General features: G+C 39.1%; 1 protein-coding gene across 5 annotated transcripts in view; it reads left to right on the top strand.

Annotated features, from left to right (window-relative positions):
* Positions 1-19,014, top strand: part of stxbp5l (syntaxin binding protein 5L) — a 523,376-nt gene that overhangs the window by 482,718 nt on the left and 21,644 nt on the right. For 4 of the 5 annotated variants that reach the window (XM_048540359.2, XM_059650278.1, XM_048540358.2 and 1 more), the window contains 5 exons: positions 7,066-7,167; positions 12,776-13,012; positions 13,656-14,016; positions 15,138-15,303; positions 18,012-18,123. In XM_048540359.2, the coding sequence (XP_048396316.1) occupies positions 7,066-7,167; positions 12,776-13,012; positions 13,656-14,016; positions 15,138-15,303; positions 18,012-18,123 (978 nt within the window). The remainder of the gene's footprint in view (positions 1-7,065; positions 7,168-12,775; positions 13,013-13,655; positions 14,017-15,137; positions 15,304-18,011; positions 18,124-19,014) is intronic. The other variant, XM_048540360.2, reaches the window with a different exon arrangement.

Below are 19,014 nucleotides of genomic sequence, written 5' to 3'. Positions count from 1 at the left end.
AGCATAACCTCTTGGTTCTGGAACTCGATCCCTCTATTAATAAAAGCTAAAACACTGTATGCCTTCTTAACAGCCCTGTCAACCTGGGTGGCAACTTTCAAGGATCTGTGTACATGGACACCGAGATCTCTCTGCTCATCTACACTACCAAGAATCTTACCATTAGCCCAGTACTTTGCCTTCCGGTTACTCCTACCAAAGAGCATCACTTCACACTTGTGTGCATTAAACTCCATTTGCCACCTCTCAGCCCAGCTCTGCAGCTTATCTATGACTGTCTGCAACCTACAGCATCCTTCGTCACTATCCACAACTCCACCGACCTTAGTGTCGTCTGCAAATTTATTAACCCATCCTTCTACGCCCTTATCCAGGTCATTTATAAAAATGACAAACAGCAGTGGACCCAACACTGACCCTTGCGGTACACCATTAGTAACTGGTCTCCAGGATGAACATTTCCCATCAACTACCACCCTCTGTCTTCTTTCAGCAACCCAATTTCCGATCCAAACTGCTATATCTCCCACAATCCCATTCCTCCCCATTTTGTACAATAGCCTACTGTGGGGAACCTTATCGAACGCCTTGCTGAAATCCATATACACCACATTACTCTCATCTACCTGTTTGGTCACCTTCTCAAAGAACTCAATAAGGTTTGTGAGGCACGACCTACCCTTCACAAAACCGTGCTGACTATCCCTAATCAATTTATTCTTTTCTAGATGATTATAAATCCTATCCCTTATAACCTTTTCCAACACTTTACCAGCAACTGAGGTAAGGCTCACTGGCCTATAGTTACCAGGGTTGTCTCTACTCCCCTTCTTGAACAGGGGAACCACATTTGCTATCCTCCAGTCATCTGGCACTATTCCTGTAGACAGTGACGAGTTAAAGATCAATGCCAAAGGCTCAGCAATCTCCTCCCTGACTTCCCAGAGGATCCTAGGATAAATCCCATCCGGCCCAGGAGACTAATCTATCATCACCCTCTGTAGGATTTCTAATACCTCTTCCTTGTGAACCTCAATCCCACCTCGTCTAGTAGTCTGTATCTCGGTATTCTCCTCGACAACATTGTCATTTTCTAGAGTACATACTGTCGAAAAATATTCATTTAGTGCTTCCCCTATCTCCTCTCTTTAGGTCTTTCCTGGCTACCTCATAGCCCTCAAGCGCCCTAACTGAGCTTTCACATCTCATCCTAACATAAACCGCCTTCTTCCTCTTGACCAGAGATTCCACTTCCTTCGTAAACCACGGCTCCCACGCTCTACAGCTTCCTCCCTGCCTGACAGGTACATACTTATCTTGGACACACAGGAGCTTTTCCTTGAATAGGCTCCACATTTCTAATGTGCCCATCCCCTGCAGTTTCATTCTCCATCCTATGGTCCCTAAATCTTGACTAATCCCATCGTAATTGCCTTTCCCCCAGCTATAACTCTTGCCCAGTGGTATACACCTATCCCTTTCCGTCACTAAAGTAAACATAACAGTATTGTGATCGCTATCACCAAAGTGCTCACCTACTTCCAAATCTAACACCTGGCCAGGCTCATTACCCAGTACCAAATCTAATGTGGCTTCGCCCCTTGTTGGCCTATCTACATACTGTGTCAGGAAGCCCTCCTGCACACACTGGACAAAAACTGATCCATCTATAGTACTCGAACTATAGTGTTCCCAGTTTGGAAAGTTGAAATGCTGTAATACTGCAGCAAGGACACTTTGCATTGGACTGGACTAGGCCAGATTGCTGGGCACTTCACTCATTTGCCATAGCACAACACTGCCTCTGACCTAAATGCTAATTACATCCCTGCCTCATCTTCCCTTTTCATGCTTTGCCTCCTCAGTCAGAGATACTAGGCTCATACTGCTACTGTCTTGCTTTGCCATTCTGTGCAGACATAAGTCAGGAAGCTTGTTGTCAGCAGGTTTCAGTCAAGTTAGCCCTTTGCTCATGGGTTCCCAGCAAAGTAAGTTAAGGGCAGCCTCTATTACCAGGTCAAAGCCTGATTGGTGCAGTCAGAGTCTGCATCCTACCCTCATAAAAAGGTAAGGAGCCAAATGTTGATCAGCATACCACCTGTCTTGATTCATTCTGCCCATTGTGAGCTGTCTTATTCCTGGAATGAAAGGGTGGCAGATATTATAGGAAATGAAAATGGGTAGCCCATCAATCACTCTTGGTACAGTTAAGGGGATGTCCTGACAAAGTAAGTAGGCAGTCCAGAGGGTATGCAGGGCGAATGGTATTGGGGTTGGGGGTGTGATAGCAAGTGAAGGAAGATGTTGCATCTGACAGAGTGGTTGATCATGGGCCTTGGTGAGAGGTGCGTACAGGAACAGTGATTGAGTAAGTGAGGTATCAGGGAGAAGGTGGTGGCACTTACCCTGCTGGAATGCAGAAAAATATTGACCTTGATCCTAATGTTCTATGCATTTCTCTAGACAGCTAAGATGGTTCTAACCCAGCTGGGAACCTTGAACCAGGCATGGCAGGGTCTGATAACAAGGTGTGGAGCTGGAGGAATGCAGCAGGCCAGGCAACATCAGAGGAGCAGGAAAGTTGACATTTTGGGTTGGGAACCTTCTTCAGATGGCATGGCCTGATGCTGTGAACTCCACTGCATCCCTCCGCAAAGAAGAACATAAATATCCTATTTGCCCTGTCCAAGGCAAATATGAGCAACCACTCAAGCTAGTTCTGAACAGATAGTGCTTGCCCATGAGCACCATGAGTTTTCAAAGATAGCGTGGACATGATGGATTCCGTCTTTCATCAGATATCCATTGTGTGACGAGTAGTTCGGAGAATGGCAAGTGGTAAGATGGGGTGGAAACTGGGCATGAGAAACACACTATGGTCATGGTTGACAATCAATGAGGTGAGTTTGGAAGATGGGCAAGAACTTGTTCAGTCTTGCATTGACAAGTCTTTCATAAAAATCTGATGCAACTCAGACTTAGCCAAAAAAAGTAAGATTTAGCCCAATGATTCCAAGTCAATGTGAATTGTAGCATGCTAATCAAACTCAGGGCGAGATGAGGTTCTGTCTCTTTAAACAGCCTTTCTTGAATCTGCACGTCATTTGCGTATCCCTTCAAACCTCTGTTATTGAAGCATTGCCCATTGTTGATGTTTTTGCCCATGTTGAACACTGTCAGTGTTTGGATTTTACTCCATTTCATCAGTCATAAACAAAACATAAATGAGTGAGCAATTCTAGCATGTGGTAATGTCTTTGCTTATTTTCCTATTGTTTGATGGATATCAGATTTTATAGATACTATTAATACTGATGCTTTTGATTGTGGCACCAGCTGTTATTTAAGCCATGAAGTCTTCAACTGATCATTGTTTTCAAACTCAATTTTGTTACAGGGACTCAAAACCCAAATTGATCCCAGTCAATATATGTTAAAAATACAAGTACATAGCAGAATAGTTAGTTGTCATGCCAATTGACAAGTAATCCAATTAACCAATAAAAGCCACTTTCTGAGCAAAAGATATAGCAGGCCAAACCCTATACAATGTAGATCCTTAAACTGTTAGTTTAGGTCTCTTTTGGTGCAATGGTAATGTGCCTACCTCTGAGCCAAAGGTCACAATTCAAGTACCACCTCTTCCAATTGTGTAATAACATCATCTCTGAACAGGTTAATTAGAACATATCTGAACTGTTGACTTGTTCTTTGTTTTATGTCTCCCCATAAAACACTTAGGTACTCTTAAAGCCCCAGTAGATGATTAATCTACTACTTAGTATGTATTGTTAGGAGAAACATTTATTAGGTTTGTCCGTAAATGGCTATTGTGATAGGAGTAGAAATTAAAACACTTCCTTTTGTGTTCTGAAGTCTCCAGGACGACTGATCCTGAACTCTATGTAAATGAATTGTGCCGATTTAACTGTATTTTCAAAAAACAAATCTGAGTGATCAGACACACGCTTTTGTCACAAAACATTGTACATATATAGCATCTTTAACGTAAAAAATAACCGAGAGAAAGACAGGTATTAAATGAATAATGAACCAAAACAAAATTCAAAAATTTGGAGAAACCATTAAAAGAGTGGATTTTGTGCAGAGTGTTAAAGGAGATGGTGAAGATATAAGTTTAACAAAGGAATTCTAGAGCAAAGGGACTGAAGTGATGATTACCTAGAGTGACATTGGAAGGAAGAAAGATATAAAAGGAGCCAAAGTCAGAATGATTCAAAGTTAAATTCAGGAAAGGTCTGTGGTATTGGAGATTAGAAAAATAGCATTCTAATGAAGTTATTTTTATTAATTGTGATGCAAAGGTCACATAGCCAACTGAATTGAATAACAACTACCTTTGCTTTGAAGGTAAATGAATATGAATCTATAGCTTTTCACTTCCTATGGTACATCAGGGTACTCATTCATAATTATTGCTCTACCATCATCAACCAGACTGCAACACTACGAACATAGGCAATGACTTTCATTCATCTTTTCTGCTGACTGGCCTTTCAACTGAGGATTAGTTTTCCTTATTTACTTGAGATAGATCTTCCTTATTTACTTGTGATAGGTTTAAGAAAGTCTGTATCAGACTTCCTGTTTTGTGCTTTATGCAACAATCGCTTGACCTTTTCCAACAAGTGAAAATCTGGCCACCTCTCCCCTCAAAGTTCAATGACACTTCCATCACTGAATCCTCCATTATCAACATTTTAAAGGGTTACCATTGACAAGAAACTGACCACTATCAGCCACATAAACATTGTGGCTACAGAAGCCTAGAAATTCTGCAGGGAGTTACCCATCTCCTGACTCCCCACTGCCTGACCACCATCTACAAAGGTACAAGTCAGGACTATAATGGAATATACCTCTTACCTGGATGAGAGCAGCTCCAACACACAAGCAAGTCAACAACATTCAGAACAAAGCAGTCCATTGGATTGGCATCTCACCCACCTCTGCAAATATTCACTCCCTCCTCCAAAAAGCAACATTGGTAGCAGAATGTACCATACAAAGGATGCACTGTAATAACTCTCCAAGGTTCCTTCAACAACGCCTTCCAAACCTACAAACTCTACCAGATGGGACAAAATCAGCAGGTGCATGGAATTGCCATCACCTGCAAATTTCCTTCCAAGTCACATACCTCCCTGACTTGGAACAATGGGCTCAGACAAACAGAGAGCTGCTCCTTTGCCAGCGTTGTGAATCTTATCTCCTTCCAGCTGGATCTCAATGACCATTCTTTCTAGACTATGGACGGGCATGCAATTGAAAAGGCGGCTGAGACTGCTGCTGATCCAGCTGCTGTAGCTGTTAATGATGGAGTGGCTTCTGTTTTTGGCCCTCAGTCAAAGAGGAAGTTAGAGCTGCATAAACTGTTTCCAGGCAAGGCAAACACTGGCAGCAGGAAAGTGCTCCTGAATAAACGTGCTCACCAGTTAAACTACCTACCAAGAGGTTGGCAATCACTTATGAAGTAGTAAAAGCACTTACAAAAACAGAAAAAAGAAACACGGTCTGTACAACAATCTCTCAGTGCATGACTGAAGACTTTTGGTGTAACTGATGAACGCTTTGCAGTTGAAGCCTTTTCAGCTCCACCGATGAAGTTCTTCTGTACATCTGCCCCCTTCACTGTCCTTCTTGAGGTCACAACATGATATAAGGTATGGATAACATGTTGAGAAAGAATGGTTCAGATTTAATTGTTTTAAATTCTTTTAAAAACTTTTAATTGCCCCAAATCACCTGGATTGGTTTCCCACCAGACCAAAAGGGACTCCCTACTGGAACCTGAGTCCATTATGGGGCTAGCCAGATGAGGGCTTGAAGAGGTCAAGATGCTAATTCAGGTGTCCTTTCCCAATACTTTATGCCCTGCAAACACCAAAACCTCTCCCCGCCTAACTGGAACAGGTTTATTTAATCTTGCATTGAATCTTAGCTAAAGCACAGTTGGTATACTGTCCTAAGTTCTTCTCTCCATATCAAAATGGATAGAGAAGCAGTGAAGAGGGTGCAAAGTGAAGGAATGTTTTCACTTAGAGGATAGGGCCAATAGAAACTGTATCATTGAATATCTTTATAAAAGAAATCAACAGGTTTGTGGACACTAAACACTGACGATTATGGGAATGGAAGAAATTGGCTTAATGGTAGATGACTCAGCCATCATAAAACGGCACAGTAGGCACGTTGGGTGAAACAGTCTCAACCTGCTCTTGTTTCCTATGGTCCTTTGTTTCATTTCAGAGGAAAATTTAAGAGTCAACTATATGGCTGTACGTCAGGCGTCACATGTAAGAGACTAGATAAGGAGCATAGATTTTCTTCCTCTGAAGGACTAGTAATTCCATAGACAGCATTATTGATGCTAGCTTTGCATTCCAAATTTATTTCCATTCATTGAATTTAATTTTCAAAACTGCTGTGGTGGTATTTTAATGCATGCCTTTATAGCACTTGAGCCCTCTGAACTTCTAGACTAGTAACATAACGATAAAGCTACCTCATCACATTGTTGCCAAAAACAAGATGGAACTTATTAAAATTTACTCAAATTAAAATATCCAAATAAAATCTTTACTATGAAAAATCATTGAAACTACTACATTAAGATATTACGTGCAATTATGTTTGTCAAAGTTAATAAAAAAGAGCCAAAATTGCACTCTTAAGAAAAATGAAGTTACTTACTCAGCATTAGTATCCATACTGATGATATCAGTTACTTGCTTCTAAAGTAAACATATTAATTGTGCATGTCTGCACATTATTCTAAGCAATGGTAAGCAGAGATCAGGCTAAGTTAGTCTGATTATTAAAATGTGACAGGGGTTGCTGCAAGACAATTTGTTCTGCATGCTCTGGAAGCACCAATGTCACATTTTCATCAGTCAAGCTTAAAACAGTTTACATTTCCATCCAATGCCTGAGTGTATTTCTTGATTGTGATGGAATTTGCATGCCAGCAAATTTATTTGTAGGCAGTTTGCTTTGACTGATTGCTGTATAATGAATGTCCCTTTTGCATGCCTTTTGGGACAGTAGGCCACACTTCCAGACGGGCAATGCTTCAGCAATTGCATGGCATCAGTATTTTCTCTCACGATGAGCATCATGCTTCCTCATTTTCATGGAGCGAAAAAGGTAAGACTAAGTTTCATCAGTAAGTGATGAATGATTGACCTGTGATTAATGAACTTAAGGGATAAACATTAAATTTTTCAGATTGGAACTTTGAAATTTGGAAATTTTGATAACATATTGATGGTGCAATCCAGTGCATTAGAACTAATAAATCACACCACACAATATCCAAAAATGCAGTTGTTTGATAGTACAGAATTCCAGTGATGCTGAAAAATGACATTTCTCAATAAGGGCAATTCATAAAAACTACCAAAGTAAAAGGGAAGGTAGTGTTTACATTATATGAGAATGCTGATTGGTTGGCAAATTGACTGACAGAAGCATTGCCTTTTGAGGATGCACAAGTTAATGACATTGACGATCAACTGTCAAGCTTTGTTTAAATTTATATGAAGCAAGCTGACTCTGATTAGTCAAAGAATAACCCTAAGAAAAATGAACCAGAGAACAGCTGTCACATTTTGTTGCATGGATATAGAATATGCGTGTATGTTCTTTTAGTGATGATCTAGAGACATTACCTATTGTATGAATTAGTATTCATTAAACTTATGAACTCAACAACTCACACAGTTGAGTTCAGTTTAAAGACTGTGTATGCCCCAATGGATGGAGTTACCATGGGATCCCCGCTCAGCCCAACTCTTGCAAATCTCTTTGTTGGGTCCCATTAGAAACATGATGGGAGGAATTGGTTGATAATTAAGCCTATCAGCCTAAATGTGTAAATTCTATCACCAAAATGGTCAATTGTTTCCCTTTGAAACTGCTTTTCAGAATAAGAAACTTAAGTAAATTCAAAATAATCAGTTTATTTTAACACTAAACGTATTCTTAAACAAATAGAAAAACTGGTTCATTATCTTAGTCCAAAATTAAAACTATATCCCCTTTTAATCCAAAACAAACAAACAGGACAACAACAGCTCTGAACAGACGATATTTTAAAAAGAGAACAAAAGTAAAGAGACCCTCACTAATCAGTATCTGTGAACTAAAGATAATAGGTTGATAACATATTTATAGAACTGGGAGGAACACAGCAGACCAGGCACCATCAGAGGAGCAGGAAAATTGACGTTTCAGGTTGGGATGCTCTCTTCAGAGAAGAAAAGGGTTGATGAATTCTTACAGTCCACCAAGCTTCTTTTTGACAAAATCTAAGTACTATCAGTCATGTACCAATGGGAAATTTTCCAAGAAAGCTTCAGTTTGGTTGGAAATGAAGCTGTTTCCAAGTCGTAATAAAGTGGCCACAGATCAGCTTCTAAGAGTCTACTAGGTAGACAAAATACTGTGATGAGTAAACTTTATCAGGTACCCAATAACTTCAAACAGGGGGAAATGCATGCAATTCTGGCAGCCTTACTGTTTCCTGTTGCTACTTCTCATTTTTTTTCCCAATTCTCCACAATGTTTGAAGCAGGTGTTAAATCCAGTGGGGGTTGTTAGGTAACCATCAGAAAAGAGGCCCTATAGTCTCTTCCAAAGAACAGTTCCCAGCAATTAATAGCAATAGATCAATTTTAGTGCAGAAAGTGTTTGAAATTTAATATCTTCCTTTTTTCCCCAACCTAACTGCATAATCCCAAAACATTTATGTATTTTCATCATGTGTATTCAATGGAATGACACCTGATCTTCTACCCCTTCCATATTTAAAGTATATAAATGATACATTTACTATATTTGAATCTGCAACTACATGCAAGAATTTCCCTGCATGTGGCATGATGGCTCAATGGTTAGCATGCTGCCTCACAGACCCAGGGACCTAGGTTTGATTCCACCCTCGGGCAACTATCTACGTGGAGTTTGCACATTCTCCCCGTGACTGTGTGGTATTCTTCCAGGTGCTGCAGTTTCTCTCACAGTTCAAAGATATGCAGGTTAAGTGAATTGGCCATGCTAAATTGCCCATAGTTCCAGGGATGTGCAGGCTAGGCAGATTAACCTTGCAAAATACAGGTTACAGAGTTAGGATGGGATGCTGTTCAGACAGTCAGTGTGAACTTAATGGGCCAAATAGCCTGCTTGCACACTCTAGGGATTTAATGATTCTATGTCTTAATGAGCCCCATTCTGCACTCGAATTTACCTTTGAAATGGTGCAATCAAATGTGCTTCCTCTCCTAGTGTAATTGAGAAATTGGCCAGGTGGTTTGCTACTGCTGTCTCCTGCAAAACAACATTCACTGGCCAAAATACACATTGGAATCCCTATAGTTCTACGAACTAGAAGACTGGTGACTTCATAAATACAGGTTAAGCCATTGTTCACAGTGCAAGCTAAATGTTAAAACCATCCTTTAGGATAATGGGGCTACCATGATTTGATCATTTATTTTTGTATATTGAGCAAATTCACAAACGTTTCTAAGGTCATCGCTTTTGGTGATAAAGTGCCCAGTATATACATGAGATTAGAATTAGCTTATTTCTTTGTCATGTGTATTGGAGTACAAGGATACAGGAGTACAGTGAAAGATTTGTAATGTTGCCATTTGCAGTGCCATCTTAGGTACAAAGTAGAAAAATAAATAAATAAAGTTAGAAGTTTCAAAATTATGGTGCTTCTTTAGCCATGGTCAACAGTGGGCTTTCCCAACAAGGGATCAATCTCTTTCCCCCTCCCTTGCTGACAACTGCCATCCAGGCTCACCAGCTGCCTGGCTGCAGACTGCTAGAGTCTTGTCCTGGTACAGTTCCGAGCCCCCAGCTGCTTCCACAATCCAGACCTCGAAGAATCCACTGTCAACTGCCAGAGTTCTGCCCAGGCACACTGGGTGACAGCCAAAGACCCTACTCCAGACCACCAGCTATTGCCTCCTTCCGACTCTGTCGCCATTTTGGAAGTAGGGACAAAAGATGTTATCCTGGAAAGTTAAAAGTATCCCAAAAATTTGAGCAACAGATGAAACTAACTGTTTCTCACTGTTGCTATACAATGGCAACATGAGTGATATTCACCACAAACAGAATATCTCATTCAAACCAAAGAGATATTTTACCTATCACAGAAATAGATATCATGGTATATGAATTTCAGTGCTGATATGATGCTAGATATACAGGTCCTGGGTCATATGTCCCAAAAATTGGCAAATTATATTAAAGAACAGATACCTTCAGTTGCTTATAAGTAAGGTACTGACTGTACTCATGCAGCCAACACTGGCAAAGCTCAGGACATACTTGCAATACTGGAAGCTATGTATATTACTCCACATGACCCTATTTTTTGCAGATGTTTTCTGATCTCGTGTTTTGAAGGGAGGGGTCACTACCGCTGTCCCAGACAACCCCTGCAATTCTTTGGCAACAGAGTTAACTTAAACACACTGCACCTGTTTCAATTCAATAGATGACAGCCATTCTAGTCCATTTCTCAGGGCAATGTCTTGACCAATTAGAATCAATTTTCCTGGTTTAAAATTTAAAACAAGCTCGACAGTTAACTGGCAGTCCTTGTTTACTAATGCTTTCTCCAAGACAATACCTCTACAAATCAGAATCCACTTGTCACTGATCAGCACACTTTTCTCATACAATATAAAATTTTGTTTTCTTTTACTTTAAATCTCAAGGGTTGTCCTGATGAATGCAAGACAAAAAACTTTTACAAGGGTCTTTTTTCAGCCATATCCAAGATTTGTTAATAGGCCTGTTATCCTGGAATTAAAAGTTAAATGCACAATATAATCATTTAACCACAGCATTTTCCAAACACATTGTAGAAGTTCCAGCTGTTGTTGTAGCAGAGCTTCTAATGGCATATGCTAGTAATTAGACTTGTTCACGAATATTTAAGCTTTTAATATTTTTGCACTGCATTTTCCTGGGTTCAGATTCCGATAATGTCATAGTGGAAGCAAAAAGGAATCTGAAACTGAACTGACAGAAATTAACTGCATCTCCCTAATAATAACTTGCATTTATATAGTGCCTTTATCATAGTAAAATGTAATTTTTCCAATTTCCAATTAATACTTAAATGAGATCCACATATGTTTTACTGTGCCAGAGAGATTGATTAGCAGTAATTTAATTATTATGTCCTTATACCTGTAATAAGGTTTCACTTTCTGGAGTAAATTTAGTTTGTACCTGCAAATATAACAACTTTATAGCATTCAATGAATATGAGTGACAAAACCAGCATTTTGCTCTTTGTAACAGCAGAACAGTGTAGCTTAGGCAGAACCCTTTAATGCTGATGTTTAAACTGGATATGGTCCTTTAAGTTATTATAGCATTTATGCCTCCACACCAATGATTGCCACTAATGTCACCATTATGGTAAGAGAAATCAATAAGATTGTCAGAGATTGAAACATCCCAAAACTTTCTAACCCATCTAGACTCTAAACCAGAGAAGTGCTGAGACTTGTATCAGTTCAGATGCTGCAAAACATTAGCTTATTCCTTCTCCAGATAACTAGGGCTATTTTTCCCCTCAGTATCTTCTCAGCTTCAAATTTTAATTCTTTTGAAAATTTATGTTTAAGTCACTGTTTGCCAGATAACAGGATATGAAGTATTGCCCCATAATTTGTTACGTGAGCAACGGGCCATTGCTTTGTCCCGTAGAAGCATGGAAAAGCAGTGTGGGGACAGGAATGCCTTGGAGTTCCCCAATATAATAGGAGTCTTTGACTGAAAGTAGCCGCTGAACCTTAATGCAAAGTTGGGATTTTCTTGATGGCAAACCAGACTCTAAATGAAAATGCTCAATTGAGAGCAAACTCGGGTCTCTGTGAACAGATAAATAATGCCTAAATTCAAACTACTTAACATTTTTAATTCTGTCAGCCTTAATTCACAATGCAGTGTTGCATTAATGATGTTTTCAACCATTGTTTGATTAATTCACTGTGTTAATTTGAAAGCCAAGACACAATGCTACTATAACAAGACAAAAGGACATTTTAGGATTCTTTTTCAAGCATTGCGTTTTAACAAGAAACCCATTAGATAGTCTTTTTAAACCAAAAACCACAAAATGAGTCTTGTGGGCATTAAATTTATTTTTCTATCTACTTTCCCTTACTTTTGCTCGTGTTGTATCCCCATGTAGCAGTTTTAGTTGGAAGGTGAAAAGAGAGTGTACGTCATTGATTTCTTCATAATGCTATCACAATTAGTTCTGGTGCACACATGGCAGGATAAAGCAAATTCTGAACACTTCATGGGTATTTATGGAGTCTCTACTTAGTGGTCAGCTGAACATTGATAAAATAATTTAGGCTGCACAGCTCATTGAAAATTTGCTTGTGAGTGTGTTGAAATCCAAATGTGTCGAAATCCAAATGTGTCTGAGAAGTATATCCTACACCCAGATCATCTATTATCTTATTGAATGGTGGATCAGGCTAGAGGGGACCGACTCCTGCTCATTTCTTATGTTCTTATTGTCTAATGGCAATGAATGTAACTAACAAACAATTCAGGAATCTGAGTTACGATGCATTACACATTCTGGAGGTTTATGCTCATCAAACCTTACATTAGTTATTAATATTAATATGTAGAAGTACCGTGTAAGCCACCTTTTCAATTATTCCTTTATCTCAAGTGATTTTATTGTTCATTGATTTTATTGCAGAAAGTAAAGAAAATTCTTTTAACCGGTCCCGAAGTTCCAGTGTCTCTAGCATTGACAAAGAATCAAAGGAGGCTATAACTGCTCTGTACTTTATGGAGTCCTACAGCCGAAAGATGGATTCTACCCTCTCACCGAGCCTTTGGGTTGGTACCAGTTTGGGTACAGTGTTAGTCATCAACTTGAACCTACCTCCAGAGGAACAAAGATATTCAGAACCACTTATGGTCTCTCCCAGTGGTAAGATTTTCTTTGTACTGCCAATGTCTCATTATGGTAAAATGCATTTTGGGCAAGTTTGACAATATCCTACTACACAACAACAAAAAATAACTTGCATGTAGTATTGTTAAAATTGTCATAGTAGACTGAGTGATTTCTTATCCAAGCCCTTAAATATTAAAATAGAGAAAGCAGTCTCTTGGTGGAATTGTGCCAATCTGTAAAGAATAGTCCATGCAGAAAAAGTGTCTCAGAAGCTTACTGCAGTGCAAGATTTACTGAAGAACCATATTTATTATTTCAGTGTATATTTATCACTCAGTTACATACACACAGTTTTCAAGAAAAGAAAAAAGTCTGTAACTGCAAATAGCTTTTGATCAGGAATATATGTATGTATGTACGTATGTGAGGAACTGAATTTGGCAACATCTTTGTGAAGGATAAACCTGAGTCTTTTACACAAGCACAGTTAAAATTTAGACAATCTACAGCATTGTCCATATTCCATTTGATATACATGTAACAATAGAACATTTGTTTGAAATTAGCTTATCAAAGTGTTATTGGATTTGAAAGTTAATATGTTCATATTGTCGAAACACTAGAGATAATTGTGCTCCTAAGTAATACATATAGGTTTATTTTATTTCTTTTTCAGGAACAGTGTTAATGTTGAAAGGAGCCCTGCTAACATTTTCATTCTTGGACTCTCTGGGTGGTTTAATACACCCTCCATATGAAGTGTGGAAAGATCCAAACAATGAAGATAAAGATGATAAAGGACGGAAAAGAAAACTCGTAATATTTTCACCATCTTCCTCTCAGGACATAGGGGATCACCAGTATGTAGTGCTCTGCTCAGAGAAACAGGCTAAAGTCTATTCTCTCCCTTCTCAAAGCTGTCTTTACATACACAATATTACAGAGACTTCTTTTGTATTACGAGCTGATGTTGTAACTATGTGCAACAGCATCTGCCTGGCCTGCTTCTGTGCTAATGGACACATTATGACCCTAAGGTAACTTCCATGTATTGTAAGTAGTGCACTTGATTCGCTGCTGTAATTTTCTAATTTCTTCCACTTGATATTGTAAAAAGTTAAATGTAAGATATACGCCTGTATTCTATATTTTCAGGTAATTGTTCCCATTTTTCTCATTCCGTTTAAATCTCCTGACATTACAAATCAGATGTGTAGGAAATCAGGGACAATGGGTCAAGACATCTTTTTTTTTCTCAGTTCTCTCTCTAATGGCAATAGTGATTTTGCCGTTCATACTCTTTCAATTCCTTCCTTAAATCTTTTACACAATCTTTGCCTACCTCTGGTTCTGGCAACTCCTGATCTCTGTTTAACTTGTCCCCGCAGCATAATTTACATCATGAATTCAACAGTATGAGGAACTCACATGACCCAGTGGACCACTACTCCAAGCTGCCGCAAATTGGAGCTACAATCAAACATCACAAGATAATTTTTAAATCATTATGCTACCAACAATTTAATGTCATTATTTATCATGAATTATTATTTTTCTCAGTTACAAATCCTCATTAAATCTGACAAGTTGTACAATATTTATATGAAAATTACTTTGCCTTTGATTTAGTCTTTTAATACATTATTCACTGAAACCTCATGTGTAAATGGTATTCATTTAATTCTTTCATCACTAGCTTCTCCTGTTATGAAACATTTCTACTGCCATTTCTTTCTAAGTGCTTTATCTTCCTTATTGCATACTTTTCCCCTCCTTTCATACTACCATTGGTTTCCATGTTTTCCTCCTCTCCATTTATGAGCAGCAAAATAAATGTAGTTGGTGAGTGGCCATTATAAAATTTCACTGAAAATATTATGAATGAAGCATCTGTGAGATTATCTTTAGTTTACCTTAAATTATATTGAGGTCATTGGACCAAACTAAAAACAAACTAATTCTTTAGTTCTGAGGAAAGGTGACCAGACCTGAAATGTTAACTCTGATTTTTTTTCTTCACAGATGCTGCCAGACCTGCTGAGCATTTCCAGCAACTTCTATTTATGTTCCTAATTCTTTAATGTTTGTTGGTGCTTATAAAATAGAGGTGTTCTAAGCTACGGGAAATATGCTCAGCATTTTTATGTTTAAACCATAGCTTGCCAAGTCTTCGTCCATTGTTGGATGTAAACTACTTGCCTTTAACTGATATGAGAATAGCACGAACTTTCTGTTTTACAAATGGTGGACAAGCTCTGTATCTAAGTTCCCCCACTGAAATCCAGCGAATTACTTACAGCCAAGAGATGTGTGAAAACCTTCAGGTACGGCTGCTGTTCCATTTGGGAATTCTCACCAGAAATTGTGAATTCTAATTAGTATTTCATAATTCATAAAGTGAGCGAACTAAAGGAGTTTGGTGAATTTTTGGGAAAAAATACACCACCACTTGGTGGAATACATTCATTAATTCGCATGAATATTGTACTGAATATTACCAGAATATTGAATATTTCCAAAACACTATAGATAGTGTAGTATATGTTGTTTAACAGTTGGTAAGAATTTTATTAACTGAAGCTCAATGATTTAGTGCAAAATGCTGATACCTGATGATTCAGTCTTACATCACATTCAAATAAACAGCCATAAAATAACTTTCACCTGACTAGAAAGATATTTAAATATCAGTCAACCTACCTCACAGAACTGTAAGAGGATGCCACATAAGGAGTTTGTACTTTGTGCCATAAGATAATATTCAAAGTAATATTAAAGTTAATAAATATTATTTCAGAACAAATTACATCTAATGCCTTTTCCTGGACATCTTTTGCTTTTGATTTCCCTGTGCCCTTAGGTGGCCAGATGGCTCAGTGGTTAGCACTATTGCCTGACATTGCCAGGGAATTGGGTTCAATTCCACCCTCAGACAACTATCTGTGTGAAGTTTACATATTGTCCCCATGTTTGCATGTGTTTCCTCTGAGTGTTCAGGTTAGATGGGTGAAAACAAAGAACAAAGAAAATTACAGCACAGGAACAGGCCCTTCAGCCCTCCAAGCCTGCAATGATCCAGGTCCTCTATCTAAGCTGTTGCCTATTCTCCAAGGATCTGTATCCATCTGCTCCCTGCCTATTCTTAAATGTCGCTGTCGTGCTGCCTCTACCACCTCTACTGGCAACACGTTTCAGGCACCTACCACCCTCTGCATAAAGAACTTTCCACGCATATCTCCCGTAAACTTATCCCTCTCACTTGAAATCATGACCCCTAGTCATTGCGTCCCCCACTCTTGGAAAAAGCTTTTTGCTATCCACCCTGTCTATACCTCTCATGATTTTGCAGACCTCAATCAGGTCCCCCCCTCAACCTCCATCTTTCTAACATAAATAATCTTAATCTACTCAACCGGTCTTCATAGCTAGCGCCCTCCACACCAGGCAACATCCTGGTGAACCTCCTCTGCACCCTCTCCAAAGCATCAACATTCTTTGGTAATGTGGCGACCAGAACTGTACACAGTATTCCAAATGTGGTTGAACCAAAGTCGTATACAACTGTAACGTGACCTTCCAACTCTTGTACTTAATACCCTGTTCGATGAATGAAAGCATGCCGTATGCCTTCTTGATCATTCTATCCACCTGCATTGCCACCCTCAGGGTACAATGGACCTGAACACCCAGATCTCTCTGTGCATGAATATTCCCCCAGGGCTTTTCCATTTACCATATAGTTCGCTCTTGAATTGGATCTTCCAAAATACATCACCTCGCATTTACTTGGATTGAACTCCATCTGCCATTTCTCCACCCAATTCTCTCATCTATATTCTGCTGCATTCTCCAACAGCCCTCTTTACTATCTGCTGCTCCACCGATCTTGGTGTCATCTGCAAACTTGCTAATCAGACCATCTGTACCTTCCTCCAGATCATTTATGTATATCACAAACTACAGTGGTCCCAACACAGATCCCTGTGGAACACCACTGGTCACAGTTCTCCATTTTGAGAAACTCCCTCCCACTACAACTCTGTCTCCTGTTGCCCAGCCAGTTCTCGACACATCTAGCTAGCACACCCTGGACCCCACGTGTCTTCACTTTCTCCTTCAGCCTGCCACGAGGAACCTTATCAAATGCCTTACTGAAGTCCGTGTATATGACATTCACAACCCTTCCCTTATCTATCAACTTTGTCACTTCCGCAAAGAATTCTGTCAAGTTGGTAAGACATGACCTTCCCAAAAATCACGTTGTCTATCACGAATAAGCCCATTTTCTTCCAAATGTAAATAGATCCTATCCCTCAGTATCTTCTCCAACGGCTTCCCCACCACTGACGTCAGGCTCACCGGTCTATAATTACCTGGATTATCCTGGCTAAACAAGGAGACATTAGCAATTCTCCAATTCTCTGGGACCTCACCGTGTTCAAGGATGCTGCAAAGATATCTGTTAAGGCCCCGGCTATTTCCTTTCTCGCTTCCCTCAGAAACCTGGGATAGATCCCATCCAGACCTGGAGACTTGTCCACTCTAATGCCTTTTAGGATACCCAACACTTACCCCTCCTTATGCTGTCTTGACCTAGAGTAATAAAACATCTATCCCTAACCTCAACATCCGTCATGTCCCTCTCCTCAGTGAATACTGATGCAAAGTACTCATTAAGAATCTCACTCATTTTCTCTGACTCCACGCATAACTCCCCTCCTTTGTCCTTGAGTGAACCAACCCTTTCTCTAGTTACCCTCTTGCTCCCTATGTATGAGTAAAAGGCTTTGGGATTTTCCTTAACCCTGTTTGCTAAAGATATTTCATGGCCCCTTTTAGCCCTCTGAATTCCTCATTTCAGATTGGTCCTACTGTCCTGATATTTTTCCAAAGCTTCATCTGGGTAGGGGTATGAGGCAAGGTGAGGACTCTAGGTGAGGCAGTCAGCATCACTAATTGATACCATTTCTCTTAGCTGCCGCCTTTATTCATGAGATTGGAGGTTATTGATACTAAATTTCCACTTTTTCAGGAAATGCTTGGAGATTTGTTTACCCCAATTGAAACCCCAGAAGCCCAAAATAGAGGCTTCTTAAAGGGGTTGTTTGGAGGAAGTGGACAAACATTTGACAGAGAAGAATTATGTAAGTTGATCAGAAGGTGCTGTAAGATGTCATCACGACATTTCCCAACTATTATCAAGTAAACATTCCTTTTCTACTTGATTTTGGTCAGGAACCAAAAGATTCCATGCCATAAAAATATTAAAAATGATAAAGAAAATTAGAATAAATTTACATTCAAATTTGTTTCATAAAATGATGGAAAGGTAATATTCCTTTTTTTGTACCAATTTGCCTTTCTCCCCTCTTCTGAAATTAATTATGTTTACTTTTCCTTTCTTTAAGTGAGGTGTTTTTTTTAAATGTATGCATGTTGCTATATTGTGAATGAATGTTCTGATAGCTATCTATTCGATTTCTAAAGACCACACAAAATTTGCAGTGTAGGTGCAGCAAGCAATTACGAAAACAAATACTATGCTGGTTTTTTTGTATAAAGAGGTTGAAGTATGACATACGTCTGACTACAATTGTGCAGAGTATGAAACCACACCTGTGGGACACTAGGTTTTCATATTTAATAAGAGATATTCCTACTTCAAAAGTAGTATTATGAAGGTTTACAAGATTGGTTCTCAGGATACATGTTGCTCAATGATGAGGAAGTGAGTAAATTTGGTTTAGGTTCTCTAGAGTTTAGAAGAATAAGAAATGCTTTCATTGAAACATTCGAAATTATGTATGGGATTGACAGGATAGATACTGAGATGTTGAGTGAATCGTTCATTTTTGTTAGGTTCCTTTCTTACATGCTCAAAGTGACAGATATATAGCAACATAGGAATAGCAGTAGGCCATTTAGCCTATAAGCTTACTCAATAATTCAATTAGATCCTAGCTCAATGCCACTTTCCTTGATAAAATGGCTTTGGCTGCTACTAGAAGGATAGCCAAGATCAAGAGAACCAAGGC

The sequence above is a fragment of the Stegostoma tigrinum genome, chromosome 12, assembly GCF_030684315.1.
Source record: "Stegostoma tigrinum isolate sSteTig4 chromosome 12, sSteTig4.hap1, whole genome shotgun sequence".
In the NCBI taxonomy this organism is placed as follows: Eukaryota; Metazoa; Chordata; class Chondrichthyes; order Orectolobiformes; family Stegostomatidae; genus Stegostoma; species Stegostoma tigrinum.
The sequence above is the reverse complement of the archived record's forward strand: the minus strand, read 5'-3'. Positions and strand labels throughout refer to the sequence as shown.